Source organism: Terrapene carolina, unplaced genomic scaffold (genome assembly GCF_002925995.2).
Source record: "Terrapene carolina triunguis isolate 2854851 unplaced genomic scaffold, T_m_triunguis-2.0 Scaffold103, whole genome shotgun sequence".
Taxonomy (NCBI): domain Eukaryota; kingdom Metazoa; phylum Chordata; order Testudines; family Emydidae; genus Terrapene; species Terrapene triunguis.
Genome location: NW_020664454.1, coordinates 4371229 through 4389999, shown reverse-complemented (window position 1 = coordinate 4389999; position 18771 = coordinate 4371229). Strand labels below are relative to the sequence as shown.

The window sequence follows — 18771 nt, the reverse complement described above, 5'->3', positions numbered from 1 at the left end:
TAAAGATATAATAAAGATATTTCAAACAAAATTAACTATTCCACACTGATGAAGAGAGCAAGATTTAACTTATAATTGTTAGAATAAATTAAGAGAATGTCTTGCATTTAAAGAAAATGAGGGACATCATGCATACCTGGTAAGGGCTGTTGAATAATCTTCTCCATCTCGTTTACAATTTCTTGGCGGATTCTGAAGTCATCATCTGATATGCCTTGTTCATTTGCTGCCTCCATGAGTGTAAAAGTCAAAGCAGCCACCTGTGCAGGGGAGGAAGGTGGGAGGCCACGCAGCTCATTTTCTTCCTGTTTTTCCTGGAGAATTTTTGGATGATAAGAGGATAATTGTACTTGATTATATTATTTTTAACTTGAGGGTTTGCTTTATATGGTGCTCTGACCAGCACATTTCCACAGGATTCAAACTCTGCACAGCCAATTGGCATATATGACAACTGGGCTCATGGAAATGACACTAGATGCTCCATGTTAGAAAAGGAACAGGTTCTTGCAGGGCCAACAGCCAAGGAAGAAATCTGAAGGGTTATGTTCCCTGAATTACATTTGCATGGCTGAGAGCTCTGAAACAGAGTTTATCCAAAGACATGAAAGAAGCTGTATTTTTTTTCTTGCACAATAAACACTACTGACTGAACGGAGAGCCCATGTGCAGGACTCCAGTGAGGCAAACAGTTTCCCCTGACTCCCAATTAAATATAAGGAGCTTGTTCTCCTCTCACTACAGCCCAACCAGTTACTCTCATCAAGTGCTAGTTTTAATCAATTGGATTATAATAATTAACTTCATTTATTGGAGATAACTACTTTAGGAGCATTAAAACCTAATAAATCTCAGATCACCTGGAATCAGCAGTGACCACTACTTGGTTCTGAAATTCACTGATTAATTGAAATTGTATGACTCACCATGGAAACATCTTAATTAATAGCATAGTTTTTGAATAAGTGACTAACAACCTGTTATGCATCCGCAGAACACAGCACCATAATAAAAGTGTTGACCAGATCTCCACACTTATATGTACACAGTTCAAGTTTATTTATCAAGTTAGCTCTATTTTGATTTCCTTATTTTAAAAATTAAAACATGACAACAAAAATAATACAAATTTTGCAAGATTTTTTTAAATTATTTATTTTGTCACTGTTGGGTTTGTTTTTCTGTGGGGTCTGTTTTTTGTTTGTCTGGGGGTTTTTTGGTGCAGAAGCTGCTATTGGTAAGCTAGTTTAGTCACTCATTAAGGTAAATGTATCTAACCTCAGCTCTCATACGTTTTATAATATGTGACCTGATTGGTCTTTTTGCACTACTGGAATATTAATGTTAATACACCGCGACCCGATATAACACGAATTCGGATATAATGCGGTAAAGCAGTGCTCCAGGGGGGCAGGGCTGCGCACTCCGGTGGATCAAAGCAAGTTCAATATAACGCGGTTTCACCTATAACGCAGTAAGATTTTTTTGGCTCCCGAGGATAGCGTTATATCGAGGTAGAGGTGTATTATAACATATAATATATAAAAGAGTGTATACTTAGATGTATAAAATTAGAAACACATGATATTTTTAGGGCTTCAACTGAGTCTTAGACCCACTGGATGGGAATGGAGGGGCATATTTTACAAAATACCATTTAAAAGTGTATTTTGCACCCATCATTGTGAATCTGGGCTTACGCTATAAATTAAAATTACAGTGAACAACAAATGGCACAGATCAAACCCAGCTTTTCACCCATTAATTAGAAGTATCCACATCTCACCCTCCCACCCTGACTATTCAGATATACCAATGTAGCAACAGTGGCCAAAAACACCTTATTTCACATCTCCTGGCTAGATCATGCCCTTTGGTCTGAAATGCAGAACTAACTATAGGGATCTGTGATTTTGTCACTTCAAGACTGGATTATTACAACACACTATACCTTAGTCTGACCCAGAAGCCAACCCACAAACCAGAGATAATTCAGCACACAAAAACCACCTATTAAGTGAAGCAGACCAATGAGAGCACATCATACCAAAACTTGTGCCATACATAGGCTGCCAGTTCAGTTCTGAGAAGTCCAAGATCCCAGTCCTTATCATTAAAGACCTAAATAGGGTAGAACCAATCTATCTCAAGGACTTCCCCATTCTGTGCAGCTCCCCAAGTCATTTATATTCAATAGAGACGTCATGAGTGATGGAATCCTGATATGAATTATAAGCTGAAGAAGAGCATTCTCAATAGTCTCAATAGAGTGCTCTCAACTGTGGAATATGCTACCACTGGAGATTAGGGTATGGCCAAATCTTGCAACCTTCAGACTACAATGCAGAACTCTTCATCAGGTATTTGCTCCAACAGCTAAAACTTCAGAATGTTCCCAGCAACCTGCTCCTAGAGAAAAACACCTATATCCATCTACTCATAAAGGATTGGCTTAAAAGTAAATGGTGACAAGGGAAGAACAGGTTCCTTCTCTTGAAGAATTAATGAAGACCTTTCTAAAAATGTTATGGCATTTAGATATTACAGAGATAGACATCTTAGAAATTACTCCTGGGGGAATTCTGCACTACTGCGCGTGCCCATAATTAATGACCCACATATATTTTTAATTTTTTGCACAGAAAAAAGCTTCTGACGAAATGTTGCTGCAGTTCCGCCTTTTGCCCACCAGAGGGTGCTGTGGCGATAGACCACAGCAGCAGCGCCCGGCCAGCGAGGCAAGAGAAAGAGCCTGCCTTCTTCACAGTGCCAGTCAGGCCAGGTCAGGAGACGGGGCTATGAGGACACAGAGCGTGGGCGGCCGGGGGGGGGCAGTCAGGGGCTCATAAGGGCTAGTGGGGGAGGACAGACTGGGGCAGGGGCTGAATGGGAGTGGAGGCAGAGGGCCACAGGGGGAGGGAGGTGCAGGGCCACATGGTTATGGGGGAGGGGGTTCAGAACTACATAGGGACAGGGGAGTGGCTGGGTGGGGGCATAGAGACACATGGGACGGGGAGGGGGTACAGAGTCACATAGGGATGGCGGAGGGGGTGCAGGGTCACATGGGGATGGGGGAGTGGGTGTCTGAGTGGGGGTGGAGGGACGAGGACAGGGGGTGCAAGAACACATGGGGGCACAGGAACACAGAGACGGGGCAGATGTTCCTGACTGAATGGGAGAGGCTAGGGATCAGCCAGCGTCTGCATGGGGGAAGCTCCCTAACAATCCCTTCCCCACCCCCCAAAAAATCTGTTCCATACTTTTCCCATTCATACCCAACAACCCTCCAAGTTCACACCCAGGCTCCTTCCCAGCAATTTACTTCCCTCTCCCTCAGCTCCTCCATTATCCCTGAATCCCACAAGCCTTTGCACTGCTTCTCAGGGGTGCGGGAAATACAGTTCTCTATTGTAGTTTAAATGAATTATTACTCAGAGTTCTGTATTAATATGCCTAATAAGGCATCTATTTGTCAAGAAACAAAAACATTTCCTGAATCTTTTTTGTTGTCTGTGTTGTTACAGACATATTTGCTGACAAGTATTTTGAAATAAATGACCAAAAATAATTGAAACTGGTGTGTTTATATTGTGTTATTTTGACAGACAAAATATACCGAATTTTGCATAATTTTAATATATTATGCACATAATTTTTAATTTTTTGTTGCAGAATTCTCCCAGGAGTATAGAAAAAATGATTGCTTCTGAAAAAATTATTACTATTTTTATATGCAACATTCTAATGGGCCACACCAACTGGCTAACATGGCAATGTACCCCACAGAAGTTCTGTTTTTTATAGGTAGTACTTCTAAGAGTGAACTTTATCAAAAATTTTAGCTCCAAGTATCAGAGGGTGAACTAGACACTTTCTGAGTCACCTGGATAGGTTTGTGGGTCAGGTATTCCACATTCTGTATTTTCTAGTTCAAAGGAAATGTTATATTATATAGAGAATCCTGGTTACAACATAAACAGTATTACATACTGTAAAGTACATTATAAAAAGATTAATAACCTGAAATAGATTCAGTTACAAAATACTTAGCCAGCACTAATCTCACAAAAACAATTAATTTTTTTTTTAGTTTTGATTTATCAGATTCACAGAATATGTTATCAAAAAAGTAACCTGAAATTCTTACTATAAAACAAAATGTGTGTATTTCACCACAGACTCAAAGTCTTCATTAATTAACTTACCATTATATTTTTCTTATGGCGTTTTTCTTTAATGTGCTTGTGAGCTCCCTGGATATTTTCAATGTGAACCAAGCAGAGTTTGCATAGATACTGGCAGTTGGCATATTCTGGGGAGCGCTGAAATAAAGAGGCCAACATTTTTTTAAAAAAGAGACTTACATACTTCTGTCAGTAGTCCATGACAAATTGTGTCAATAATAAACAGTACTTAGCATTTATACAGCACCTTTTAGGTCAAAGTATTTTACAAATATTAATTAATGAAACTTCACAAGACCTCTGTGGGTTGGATTATCCCCACTGGACATGACGTGAAAGTGACTTGCCCAAGGCCACATAACATGTTAGTGTCAGAGCCAGGAGTAAGACTCACAAGTTTCTGTCTTCCAACCCTTAGCTCAGGATCACTCTCTTGTTCAAGCTCTTTAAATGTAAGGATCTGTAAAATCTCATCACCAATCCTCCCAATGTCTTTTTCCACATCGACAAGAAGGGATATATTCACTATAGTGTCAGCCTACACATGTACTCCCTTTTTCTGCCATCTTTTGTAATTTTAAAAAGTATGTATTACCATCCTCCCTCCATTCGAACATGTTTATATTTGATAAATCCACAAAGCATTTTGGAAATGTCAGCTATTAAAATAGTATGGGGATTAATGCACAGGAAACATTCATTTTAAAACACTATTTGTTCTTGCTGAATTTGGTCTTTTGTGGTTTCACAAAAACTTGATATTTTCTGAATACTCAATATTTTCTGATTAAAATGTCAGTGTAAAATAATGTGGCCATTTTGCTTTTATCAATATAATATTCTGAGCCTTTATTTCATTTGTTTGAGGAAGAAACCTAACAAGATGAAGTCAAATATCAATCTGCTGGGGCTTATTTGATTAGTTTTGGAGGAGGGTGAAGGATTTCCTCAATACTGAGGCAGACCAAAAAATCTTCTGAGTACACTTCAAAAGCAGAAGGAATCTTTTTGTTTTCTTAAATACCCATATACTGATTTGGGTATTGCTTTAGACCAGTTTAAAGGGGGTGTTTTGGGGAAGGTTTTCTGGGATAGAAATGTATGGGGAAGTTTGGCATTCATTATTTACAGTACTAGGACAAGTGATATTCTATAAACACCTAAGATAGATAAGCAGTGGATCCTTTAGATCTATTAAACTAAAAACGCTGGTAAATGCTCTACATATGCCATATGGGAGATCTATGTTCAATTTTCAGTCAATGTTTCTCGCTCTCCAGGTCAGCAATACTGAGGAAGCAGTCAGCTGTAGTGGGCAGTGTCTTATGTCACCCAAAAGAACCATTCTAAATAAAGAAGGAATAGTGGCAATAGGGTCAAAAAGAAGTCCCATCCAAACAAAAGTATGGTGACCATGATGTGAAGACTCATTGGCATGGGGCTAAAAAGGCTCTTTACCAGAGCTACAGAATACACTGAATTTTCCTTCGCCCTGAACAAGCAAAAAGGAACAAGAATATCACAACCTACTTTTTCTAGTCGGGAGATATAATCTCTTTCCAGTCGCTCTTCTGCTTGTTTCAAGCCTAGCTGCTGTTCTGCTGTCAGAGTAGACTCATCAATTACAGCAGTGTTTTCTAAATACTCAGCCTCCAAATTATGTTCTTTAGCTGATTCAGGATTCTTCATTTTGCCTGGAGAAAGAAGTTGGCACTTAATTATTGTTTTCCAGAATAACTTTTTAAAAATGGGGAGGAGGAAGAGGTAAGCATTATAAACAATATAAGGTCGTCTGTAGGTGCTTTCATGCAGGAGTCAACTCTGTGGGCTAAACATGAGAACATTCACTGGTACTTTTTAAATAGCATCACACAGGGCTTTAGTTACATGGTTCCCAATGACTTCAATGGGAATCAAATGGAAAATATCATCAACAACAACATAAGTGTAACCTTGTGTCTCTACGGAGAAAAGACTACATAAGAATCTCTTCAATGGTCTTAAGATACCATACCTTCCAATGATGCATTACGGTTGTTTGTTTACCACCCTTAAGCGAGACTAAAGAGCCAAGTTTTTTAATATAAGTGCTCTATCAAAGAAGAGAAAAAATGTAAGATATCAGCGCTGTGTAAGAGTTTTGTGCAAAGACTATGTTGTAGGAGGTAAGCTCTTTGGGGCAGGGATCATCTTTTTGTTATGAGTACATACAGCATGTGGCATAATAGGACTGTGATGTGCCATGAGAATACAAATAATAAGATTTAAATTGTTACACTGCATGTTTAGTCAAGAAAACTACCAGAAAGCTACTTTAAATAAATTCACAGAAAAATGTTTTCCAAAGCTACTATCTAGACAGTTCAATTGCACCCACTTACTAAGTCAGCATGATGTTAAGAACATACTTATGTTCTGTGACACCTTAGCATTCTATGGCTGTTCACAGCAACCATGCTGCATTGGAATGTTGTCATTTATAAATATATAAGATTTTGAAATTACAATCCCTCCTGAAGACTAAAATCTGCACATAGTTTGTAAATGTACACAACCATCTACAGTGTACACTATTCTTACTAGATCTTACAAGAGTAAGGGGAAGATGGCATTGAGATAGCTAGCCTGGGGACACAGATTGGAAATTGCTTAGTTAGCTGATTCCTAAGTATGGTCTGTGGATGACTGGTGGTCCATGCAACACTTGCTGGCGTTCTACATATAGCTGGCTGGTCACATATTTTCCAAACTGGTTCTTGCTGGTAAATTTTAAGACAGTTAAAAACACATTAAATATTTTACTAATATTATTTTTCCACATCAGTAGTTGCTGTATTTACCACAGGGATGTAGTCTGACCACAAACAAAAGGGAAAGCAGTCTTCACAATGGCAAGTGGCAGGGCTGCCCAGAGGATTCAGGGGGCCTGGGACAAAGCAATTTCAGGGGCCCCTCCCATTAAAAAAAGTTGCAATACTATAGAATACTATATTCTCGTGGGGGCCCCTGTGGGGACCGGGGCCTGGGGCAAATTGCCCCACTTGGCCCCCCCCGGGCGGCCCTGGCAAGTGGCTCATGAACCATTTCTATTAAAAGCCACACTTTGAAACAGTTTGAAAACTCCTGAACTAAGGGCTAACTCAGAAGGAAATGAACTCTGATGCATGTATTACATTCTGAAGCTGAAGGAGACTTAAATACGGAGGGTTCACAAGAGTGGCTGCTGGAAGTATCTAGACTGAAAAGAAGCCATCTGTCAAAGCACCGTCTGAAGACTTTTGCAGAACAAAAATAGCATAGCAATCAGGTAAAAGGCAAGAGTGTGTGTCTTCTTGATGCTTACAGGGAAGTTTTCTTAAATTTGGAAGTAGTTGATTTTTGTCTGCACTTTTAAAATAGTATTACTAATAGGTCTCTAGGTAAGATAGCATAATATTTTGAAGATTTCTGTTTTAATATTTTCTAATTTCACAAAATAGCCTGAAATTGACACACAATCAGTTAAAACGTGGCTCTAAATAAATTTAAAATATTGCATAATCACTTTTAAACAACATGGAAAAGAAATTTAGTTAAATGCTATTCATCTGACCTTTATTCTCCAAGTAACAAAGGGTCTATTCACAGTACACTCTTTGTAACTGTGCTTGATGATTTTCTGTATGTAACTGAGAAGATATGCAAAGCAGAAATACTTCAGAGCCCATTTCAGATTGTTAACAATTTCTAGAAGAAACCTGAATGAAATAGTGTGCTTTAATACTTACTAAAGTCATCAGACTTGTGCTCCACTGTTCTTTGATTTGAAACTGTCTTACCAGAGTCACCAGTCTGATCCGTGCTTGTTTTTGACATATGAACTCCTGGTGGATTTTCCAATACCAATTTCCCTCTTTGTGTAGCTGGTAAGGTTTCCATACTGATTCCATTCCCAGAAATATGGGAGCTTGGAGAGTTTTCTCCTGTCTGCTGAACTTTTGTCTGTTTCAGGTTTTCTACTGTTGCTGGTAAATTAGATATTTTTTTTGCTTTGCCATGACTTCGATCCTGAAGGTTTGACCCCATATCTTTAGATCCAGGAATGCAACTATTTACTTTACATGATTTATTTTCTCCTGATTTTTCAGAACAAACATCATTTTGTTTACTCTTTTTGCTACTGCTCCCACTTGGAGAACTTCTCCCAACTTCTTTTACAGATTTATCATTTCTATTGTGTTTATAATTCTGATTGTTTATAACTCTGACTGCTTTGCCTTCTTCACAGACAACACGGGTAGACTTTCTTGGGTCATGATTTCCATTTTTTGAGCTCTTGGCCTCTTCCATTATAGTGAAGACCTGCTTCTTCTGTCACTTGAGACTGCTTGAAACGCAATTCTCCAGTAATATAATGTTGATTAAAATCGACTGTTTGGGCACGGGAAACTGGCTGATTGTCTGCTGAGGAAAAATAATAGTAAGCATTAAAAAATATGACAGGAACAATATCAAAACTCTAAGAAAATATGTATTAAACAGACCTCCCTCTAAGGAGTAAGAAAATGTATTGAATTGAATTTTGATGAAAGAAAGAAGCACTTTCCAAAAATAGTTTTCAACAATAAAATTTATATTATTCTTAAAGTAAAATAAAGAAAGACATAAGAGTATTTTCCTAATGGGGAAAGGAAGAGACAAAACAGCAGCAAGAAAACTCTCACACAGTTTTAAACTGTCACCAGGTCTGTTTTCTCTCTTTTCTACATTGTTGTTGTGGTGTTATATATTGAATATCTGTCATCAGATAACATCTCCTCTTCTTTTGGCTTTAGAAAAGCAGTAAGAATTAAGGAAAACTATAACTACAATGAGGAAAATAAGTTAATTGAAATATTAAAAACACACAGACAAAATTACTCTAATAAAATGTATGACTAAAATCAGCCTCTGAGGAAAGCTAATTCAGTTCTATCAATTCAAGAAAAATATTTTTTTTTCTAGCACTCAAATTGTTAAGAAGCATGGATTTGGCCCTCTATTTACTGTAGCGCCTGTATGCACAGAACCTTTGGTAATAAGCTTTTGGATATAAACTACTCAGACAAAATGTCATGACAAATATATTAATTTATATAATATGTTGCTTCCTCAACCACTAGAGTTGTCTAAATAGTCTACCTAACCTCAGATTAGCTAAACCCCTTTGAACCCTGATTCCTTGAGGAGGGCATCATCAGCACTCAATTCTGGGGTACAGGACTTATTTGTTTGACCAGGTTTTCAATTTAATTTAACAGTAAATGGGAAGACTGATAAGCAGTAGGATTCCGTTTGTTTGTAACTGATTGTTTGTGTTAATGTGAAGCAAGGAGATGGATTTGTGATAAGCACTAATACAAATGTCTAAATAATTTTGGTATGATAAGTATTATAAAGTGCTGAGAATTGAGTGATCCATAATATGCAGGCAAAAGGACAATTAAATATGTAACTCCAGCAATATGTGAATCTGAAATGTAAAGCTGACACTTTACCTACTATGTTACATGTTGTGGGTAGCAACCAGGGGAATTTATGGGTGCTTACTTAACCATCAAAAGAAGTACCCATATTGTTCTATGGGGAAAAAACTATAAGACTGACTAAATCAGGGGTGGCCAGCCTGTGGCTCTGGAGCCACATGCGGCTCTTCAGAAGTTAATATGCGGCTCCTTGCATAGGCACCAACTCTGGGGCTGGAGCTGCAGGTGCCAACTTTCCAACGTGCTGAGGGGTGCTCACTGCTCAACCCCTGGCTCTGCCACAGGCCCTGCCCCCCACTCCACCCCTTCCCATGCCCTCACCTCACCCTACCATGCCCTCGCTCCTCCCCTTCCCCCCCCAGAACCTCCTGCACGCCACAAAACAGCTGATCGGGAGGTGTGGGGAGGGATGGGGATGCGCTGATCAGCGGGGCTGCTGGTGGGTGGGAGGCGCTGGGAGCGGGGGGGGGGCTGATGGAGGGCTGCTGACGTATTTCTGTGGCTCTTTGGCAATGTACACTGGTAAATTCTGGCTCCTTCTCAGGCTCAGGTTGGCCACCCCTGGACTAAATGGTATTTAAGTTCAAACCACTAGATTTTACTACATTGTAATTCATGCAAAACTTCATTAAAAAATTACAATGGAAGGAACAATCAGGTTAAAATTATATATTTGTAAAAACCAGATTTCCTTATATGTGTTATAAAACCTCAGATTATCTACACTGAACATATAAAAGGCTAATGTACTATTAGTCACTTATGATATTTTACTTTCAGCATTTCTCTCAGCTTGAAAATAGACTAATCATTTTCACTTTCTGACTCATTAATTTGTATTTTTTGGCTAGCAAGCACTTCAGGAGAAGGTTTAAATTCCATACTAGAAACTGTTGGAAACCATGTATTTATATGACTGGTTTTATAAAACCTTACCTTAAAAAAAACCTCAACAAACACCACCACACTGTATTTTGGGCCTACATCTATAAGGCATATACAGTAGTTTTAATTTACTGTGTATTTTGCCTCTTCAAGAGCAAAGGGAAGAATAATAATTGTCCAATATTTCAGCTATAACTTTCTCCATAAACAGAAGGCATATTATCACTGTTTTCAATTGGTTATGTTAGAGCATGTAGATTTTTAAAAAAATAAAATAAAAATAAAGTCAAAAATTGGTCTTGTCAAGTTAAGTTTCAATAGTCATCAACTTCAGTTTTACATAAAGCCATATAAAATGAACATAGAAATGACCTACAGATTATCAAATTCATTCCAATGCACAGGCAGAAAAGATTCTCTCAAATATACTGAACTGATATTACAACTACCAGCTATTAAAGTGTTATTACACTTTACTCTAACTCTAGCTCTTGGCCCAATGGGTTTTAGTTGTTGTAATTTTGAACTCTGTAGGATTTTCTTTGAGATTTAATACTACTGGAAAAAGTCCTTCAAGACATCTGTCAGTCAGCTCTGTGTTGTTAGTGTGTGTTGTGGAATTAGAATACTAGAGTTGACCAAATCAATCTATGTAGAGCTGACTTCAGTTCCTTTTCATAGTATATACACACCAAAACTTCCAGCCACAGTGAGTTTAATGCAATTCCTATTGGCTCTCTCTCCCTTTTGCCTCACCTAATAGAATGGCTGCCTATGAGGCACCAGAGTCCCATTTTGAGTCTTGGCTGAGACAATATGCAAGCAGCAAATCCAAACTGGCACTGGGAACCCTGCTAATATGCTAAATCTGTTCTAGTGTTTGACCACCAGTTGGCAGGCACAAAGCACTGCTATAACGACTAGTGAAAATGTTATATCTGTTAAATGGACAATGTCAGGTTAAAAAAATGTTCTATTTTTTAAATTTTCCTATGTTACAAATAAGACTTTAGATTAAAACTCAAATAATTTTAAAAATCTAAACTATTACTATTTATTTTGCGACCATTAAAATAGACTAATCAGTTTCACTCTTATTTCTAGTCAGTTTCTGACTTTCATGCACCTGAAAAATACTTGAATTTATAGACTTTCTGATAGTGATAAAAGCCATTGAAGTAAAGCTTGCATAGGCTGACTGGAATTAGAACCTGTAATTTATAGTACAACCTGAAAACACATGGACAGTTAACAGCTATTAATATTGGTTACTGCTAGCAACACCAATACCAAAAATCAGAGATGTAAAGTTTAATTTGTATTCTAAACAACATAACTGAAGCGTGCTTATCAATACTGCAACAGCAGGATGGCAACAGCTCTGTGCTTTTACTAAAAATCAAGACTCATTTCTATCAATTGCCTTGCTTCTACATAAATAATAAAAAGTGTTTTTCCAAACTAGTGATGTGGGCTTATCTATCTTTGCTTGACAGATATTGCAATTTGGGTTGTATATTTATCTTTAGAATGGAATAACAAGTCCACCATCATCGTGTGAAACACTCAATGAAAAAGTAAGTTTGCCTCTTTTTTCTCCTTTGTTCATAAAATTGCTGCTAAAGTAAAAAAAAATAGCAGAAAAAGTTGAAAACAAGATAGCTACTAGCACTAGAGACACTGGCAGTAAGTCTGATCATATCTTAGCAGGCCACTATTTATCAGGTTTTAATTTTTTAATTACTTTAAATCATTATTGTTAGTTGTGGGGACTGGATGGCTCAAGGGACTGATAATGGAGTAATTTCACCATTAGGTCACTGCCTCAAATCCAACACAGATAGTGATCAAAAGTCATTATTTTACATTAGCTAAAGGCTATTCAGTGACTAACATGAGCCAGTTTGGTGATCTAGGTCGAGTTCCTTGAAAACGTGAGTCCACAGCTAAGTTGCCACTCAAATAGATTTTCTTGCAGTAGTTAGGAAAGAGGACAATAAAATATATCAATATTAAATTATATTAATCAAGATAACCATACATTTCCTTAGATTTCCTTCAGCTGGATTTTTTTCTGTCACCTTTAAAACACCTCGACCCTCACAGCACAAGAACTTGAATGCTATAATAATGTTACATATTGACAGAGAGAATATAATCAAAATTAAGTTAATTACAGCCAAAGTACAGCAGTGTTTTATCTCTGAGACAATTATAAGAGAAAACAAATGGGCAGTCCTTAAGACCTGGGTATTTTCAAGGCTGCAAAAAGGTGAATATTTCAGAGGCCAAATTTAGCCCTGGGCTAAGCAAGTACAACTCCATTGTTGTCAGAGTTCCATTTAATGGTGCCAGGCTTGAATTTGGTCCTTCTTGTACAATTATTACAGGAATTTCATTTGCTGCACTGCTGCAACACTTACTCAAGAGTACTTAGATTTTCTAATTATAGCATAAATTGAATAATATAACTTTAAAAAATCATATAAAACAAATTCTTTAAAAGATACTTCCTTACATTACTATAATTGACAGACTATATAAAATCTAATTTACTCTTCTCCATTTTTACAATTCATTTGGCTTGCACAATGAAAGAACTAGACATTTTCACTTTTGTTTCTTGACAGCTTGTAAGTTTCACTTCCTGGCTCTCAGCCGTCGGTATTAGCAAATACAGTCTTTAAACTGCAGAGAAATATTTAATCCAAACAGTATGAAAAGCTCTTTTTATTGATTTATTACATTTCATGGAGACATTTCTAGCATTTTGTAAAATCTTTCACCCCACCCAAAAAAAAAAAGTTAAATTTTGCACTTTAACTATCCTTTTAAAACTTTACATTTTGTATCTGATTTTGTTGTACCAACATACTTGGGGAGGGGTTGGGGGGATTAAATGGACTTTGTGCCCAGCCTGTATATGGCTTGGTCCACACTTGTGCCTGGGTGCCTATACAAACCATTCAAACTTCTATCATACTTTATGACAACAAAGTATTATGATAACAAAGTATTTCTTATCATACAGTTGAGAGCAGTTAAATCTCCATTCATATAATTAGATCTGGATTAGGTTATGAAACCAAAATTAAGGAGATTTAAAATTCAAAGAGGCACGGTCAGTGGCTACTGGTGACTGCAGCTCTTTAGATTTAAGGACCCACCACCAATAAACCCAGGACATAGGTATTTTTTAGTTAATGAATGTAAATGCTGAGGGACAACACATTATAGTACTGTTTCTATGAGAAAGACCAATATTTAAGAACTAACAAGAACCCTACTCCAATCAAACAGGAAGAGCAGAAGGAGAATGTAATGTGCATAATGTGTAAGATTTGTCATTACAACAAATCCAGTAAGAAGTTATGATTTTAACAGTGTTACAACCCTAACTCTGAGGGCAAATAGTTTTGGCAGTATTGTTCCAAGTTCAGACTTTGATAGAAAATATTCCATGCAAAGTTTCAGCATGGATCAAATGCTTTATACCTGCATTATACAGCTGCCTATTGGCACTGGCTTGATGTAAATAAAACAATTTTGTTTGATGCCAAATTTAGCAGTTAGATGTGGTACAAGCATTAAGATTGTTTCCTTAAATCTCTAAAGCATACAGGATAGTCATCATTTACAAGATATGCTTACTACAAGTTATTTCTATTTGCAAAGACATACTTTTTCTGAGTTGTCATTCTTCATACTGGGTAAAGAAGAAAAAGTCAGAGAGAGAGAGGGGTGTGTGGTCTCAGCACAGGACTAACAGCCACGGACTCCTAAATTCTAATTCCTGCATTGATAATTCTCACTGCAGCTGGGCAAGTCGCAATCTCTCTCTCAGTTTCACCACCTGTAAAATGAAGCTAAAAATATGTCCCTATCATAGAGGGGTGTTGTGACCATTAGTTACAGTTCATCTTGCTATGGTATTGTGCAGATGGAAAAACACTATGAGCATGATCCAGAGCCCATTAAAATCACTGGACCCACTGACTTTGGTGGGCTTTGGATCAGGCCCTGTAAGTGCTAAGTATTATTGTAATAATGCCAGTAAAATATGTATGTATTTTATAAGTTTCAGGAATGCATTCTACCACACCATTTAAACAGGACAGCACTTTGTCTTCAAAGCACTCCACAAACTATGTATTACTTTAGAATTAACTGTAAGCAGCTGACATGTTTTTGGCATAGGAATCTGTATGGTAGAAAAGCTGTGGCAAGAATACGTTAAAACACTTTGGTATACAGACCGAGCCTTGGCAGTCTGCAAACAAACTATTGATAGCAGTCTCACAAACCAACACTTATTTTAGTAAAGAAATAAATTCTGAAGCTACTTAGCACTGCCAATTTTATATTTTAAAAAGTTTTTATAAAAGGCTTTTACCTCAGCCTTGCTTCACAATGGTTGCACTTAGGAATATCAGCTATTATTGTCAGCCTCACTGTAACAGAAAAAGATAGCTGATTTCATAATGGAAATTGATTGAATTTCATCTGCAGACAAAATTAGTTCAAGTATAGGTTTGTTGTAACATCATAGCCAAAGGGGGCTAATTAGAAACAATGTACTGTATATACAATTGCACATGTGTGATTCTGAATAAAAAAACTGGGTTTACTTGCAGGATCATTAAAGTCAAAGGACAGTGTACAATAACTTCGTAAATTATAATTTGGGGGGAGGGATAGCTCAGTGGTTTGAGCATTGGCCTACTTAAACCCAGGGTTGTGAGTTCAATCCTTGAGGGGGCCACTTAGGGATCTGGGGGAAAATCAGTACTTGGTCCTGCTAGTGAAGGCAGGGGGCTGGACTCAATAACCTTTCCAGCTCTAGGAGATAGGATATCTCCATTTATTTTATTTTATTTATAATACTGCAAAGTTCAAGAGAAAATTATTGAATTATCCACAAATTAAACACAATTTGTGACTATCACCAACTCATAGTTTAGGTTGCATCAGTACATTGACTGGTAATGTGTAAAAAGAAGTATAAATATTGAGTAATACATTAGACTTTGATCCTGCAACTGGGTTCATATGAGCCAGTGGCATGATCAGGACTTTAATTTGTGTGTGGTTAGTAATTTATGCTAAACTCTTCTACAGTTCATTCAGTGGGACAGGGACAATGATAATAGAGAAACTTTGAAATTTAGAAAAGAATACCAAAGACCAATACTCCAATACGTAGAAAACATTAGGATTTACTCACAGCTGTACAAGTTTTTGCACTGGCTTATAAAAAGAACACTGTGACTACAAAAAGCAAAATTATTATTCTACAGGCAGAGCCACAACAGAGTAGAGGAAGTCCAGCTCATAAGAGGCAATGGCTGGAGGTGTTTTGCTTTCAGGGGTGTTGGAGGGAAATGTGCTCATTGGCAAATTGTGCCCCCATTCCCCCTTTTGAAACTCTTCCCAAAACAGATCTCCATGCATTCTTCTCTGCATCAGTAGAACAAGACCACCATGGCCTTGTCCCCTGACTATCCAGATACCCCTTGTGAGTAATTCAGTACTGCAGGCACCTTCCTTCCATGTGTTTGTTTACAGAGTGCAGACAGCAGGGCTGGTTCCTATGGAGGTCTTGGAGGTATACCATGTGGAGAAAGGGACTCCCTGTTCCCACTCCTCCTACCTGCACAGGGCAGCCATAATTTCACCCAAAAAATCACCTTTATAGGGGGACTTGCATACTGTGGTAGGTTTGGCAGAACTATTACATAAAAAGCAATTACTTTGCAGGAGGTGGAATTGCTGATATGTTTGGATAAGAGCTCTCTTCCTCCAAACTTAGCTTCTTCTGGCAGATGCTGCAATTAAGTCATACTTCTGTGGCTGAGTGGGTCACCCCTCATCATGGAAATAATGTTATAACCATTTAGGGATGGATTATCAAAAGCACCCACGTGAGTTACGAGCACAAGTCTCACTGAAAATCAGAAATATTATGACTTCTCAGTAGATTCAAACAGAAGGGAGGAATCCTGGATCTAATGCATATTGTCCAGGAACCCAAATCAGCAGGAAGTAGTGAGAGACAGCACATGCAAGGTTATTAAATCCCTGTTTAAATATAATTTAATATTGTACCTCGTATGACAGTCCCTCTCTAATGATTAACTCAATATTTCAGAAAATAAGTCTACAACTGCCTGTTTTGCTTTATCTTCAGTGCTTACTGCTACTTTTTGAGACATCTTTAAAAGAAGGTTCAAAGTAACCTGACATTTTCCGCCAATTGACAACTCCTCTACATATGGCAAAAGCATGTATTCATTCAGCTGCATTTGTACCTATTTTAAGCCAACATAAGGGCAGGATAAGAGTAGCTAAAGTGATCCCTGTGTACAGTTTGCAAGCAATATTGGAATCTTGTAGGATGGATGACTATATACTCTAGGAAAGAAAGATCCCTTCCACTCCATTACCCCCAAAACTTTAGTACATGATTTAGAAACAGCTAATATGGTTCTTACAACCTTAAAAGTAGCACCGGAGTGCAGTAACTGTCACTAAAATTCCTAGGATATTAGAGAATACAAGGGGAAATCCTAAAATGATTAAAATACAATGCAACTGGTTAAGAAGAAAGCAGGGAATTATGCCAGTTTACAAACCACATAAAGCCTACCCCCAACAGTTTATCTTCCAAATGTAACATTAAAATAATGAATTACCATGGAGGTTAAAAATCAAGAAAGCCCTGTCTTGATGGGCAAAAGTGTATGTTTTTCAACTGAGTTAGTTTAACACAACTAAAAAGTCATGTTAAGATGCAGGCTAATAAATTTGAAGTTGCATTCACTGGCTGGGTTACAGTCTAGTGGGGGAACCCAGACTGCAACATGGCCAGCTAACACAGCTTCAAACACGTTAGCTTGCATCTTAACAAGGCTATTCTGTCATGCTAAGTAAACACGACTGAAACACACACCCTTTTTACCTGTCAAGATATACCCAAGGAAGAATGGCCAATGGGAGGGGGAGGGATTCTTCTTATGCAACGTGAAGCATGAACAATTCTGTTACTTCTCAAACATACATTTAGATCAAGTGAGGAGGAAAACAATCACTTGAACAGGCTATGAAAACATATCTGTAAAAGAGTAATGTATTAATAAACATGAAGCATAGCACCCTGGCTATAGCCAAGGATCAAGAGCTGGGAGATTTTTTTGCATTGGGGATCTGACATGGACTTCCTGTGTGACCTTGGGCAAGTCGCTTCACCTCAGCGTCCCCAGCTGTAGAATGGGGCTACCGGTCTCCTCTCGCCAGCCATGGCCCTCCTTGGATGGAGGGGACGGGGGAAAGGCAGAGCACTGCTAAGGCTGTGTGCCTGTCTGTCATACCTCCCACTCAAGGGCCTCCACAGCAGGCCCGCCCCAGGCTCCCACCCCCAGGGGCTATTTAGCGCCCGCACCTGCCCCCTCCATAGGGATTTACACCCTCCCCCCCAGAGGAGAGAGACCAGAAGCAGGGAGAGAAACTGCGGAGCCTCCCCAGCGGGAGCAGCAGCGGTGGGCAGGGCGGGTCCTACCACAGGCGGGCACCGGGAGCAGAGCGGCGAAGGGAAGGGGCCAGGTAAGCGGGAGCCCCCGCGGGGAAGGCCTGGGGGCGGGAGGGGGTCCCCAGGAGCCGCCGCCCCCAGCAGAGGGGGGAGCCCAGAAGCAGGGAGGGGAGCAGCGGCCGCCTCTAAAGGCCTCGGGGCTCCCAGGAGCCTCCCCTACGCCCCGAGCCCGGTACCTGGCTGCTGCCCTAGGGGCGCTGAGGCTGCGCCCCCCCCATGCCCGGCTCTGGAGGCCCCGATGCGAGCGGCTCAATCTGGCCCGGCCGCCATGTCAGTCGCGCCGCGCACTGCATTGTGGGGGGGAGGGGGCTCACACCTCCGCCTGCCCGGAGGGAGGGGGATGGCGGCACCTCCAACCCCTGCCCCTCCCCCCGTCCCGGGGGGCTCGAGGCGGGGCAGACCCTGACCCCCCCACTGCAGGGGAAAGGGGGCGTGGCTGACCCGTAGAGAAACCTCTGTCCCCCGCCACCCCGGGATTTAAAGGGCCGACGAGGCGGTCTGATGGGGCCCCTGTCAATGCAGCCCCGAGGCGGTTCCTCTCCTGGCCTCGCACCCCCGCCCAGGCGGCTCCGAGCCTGCCGTGTCGAGGCAGCCGGCTGCGGGGTTTGTCCCG

At 39.5% G+C, this 18771-nt stretch overlaps 1 protein-coding gene across 6 annotated transcripts in view; it reads right to left on the bottom strand.

Annotated features, from left to right (window-relative positions):
• TUT4 (terminal uridylyl transferase 4) overlaps positions 1-18427 on the bottom strand; it is a 73807-nt gene extending 55380 nt beyond the window's left edge. For 2 of the 6 annotated variants that reach the window (XM_026651791.2, XM_026651795.2), the window contains exons 1-5: positions 18335-18427; positions 7952-8627; positions 5715-5878; positions 4206-4322; positions 137-314 (exon numbers count right to left, since the gene is read on the bottom strand). In XM_026651791.2, coding sequence (XP_026507576.1) covers positions 137-314; positions 4206-4322; positions 5715-5878; positions 7952-8513 — 1021 coding nt within the window. In that variant the 5' untranslated portion in view covers positions 8514-8627; positions 18335-18427. Of the gene's footprint in view, positions 1-136; positions 315-4205; positions 4323-5714; positions 5879-6198; positions 6546-7951; positions 8628-14966; positions 15025-18334 lie in introns of those variants that run through there. The other 4 variants (XM_026651792.2, XM_026651794.2, XM_026651793.2 and 1 more) reach the window with 4 other exon arrangements.
• Positions 18428-18771: the final 344 nt, after the last annotated feature.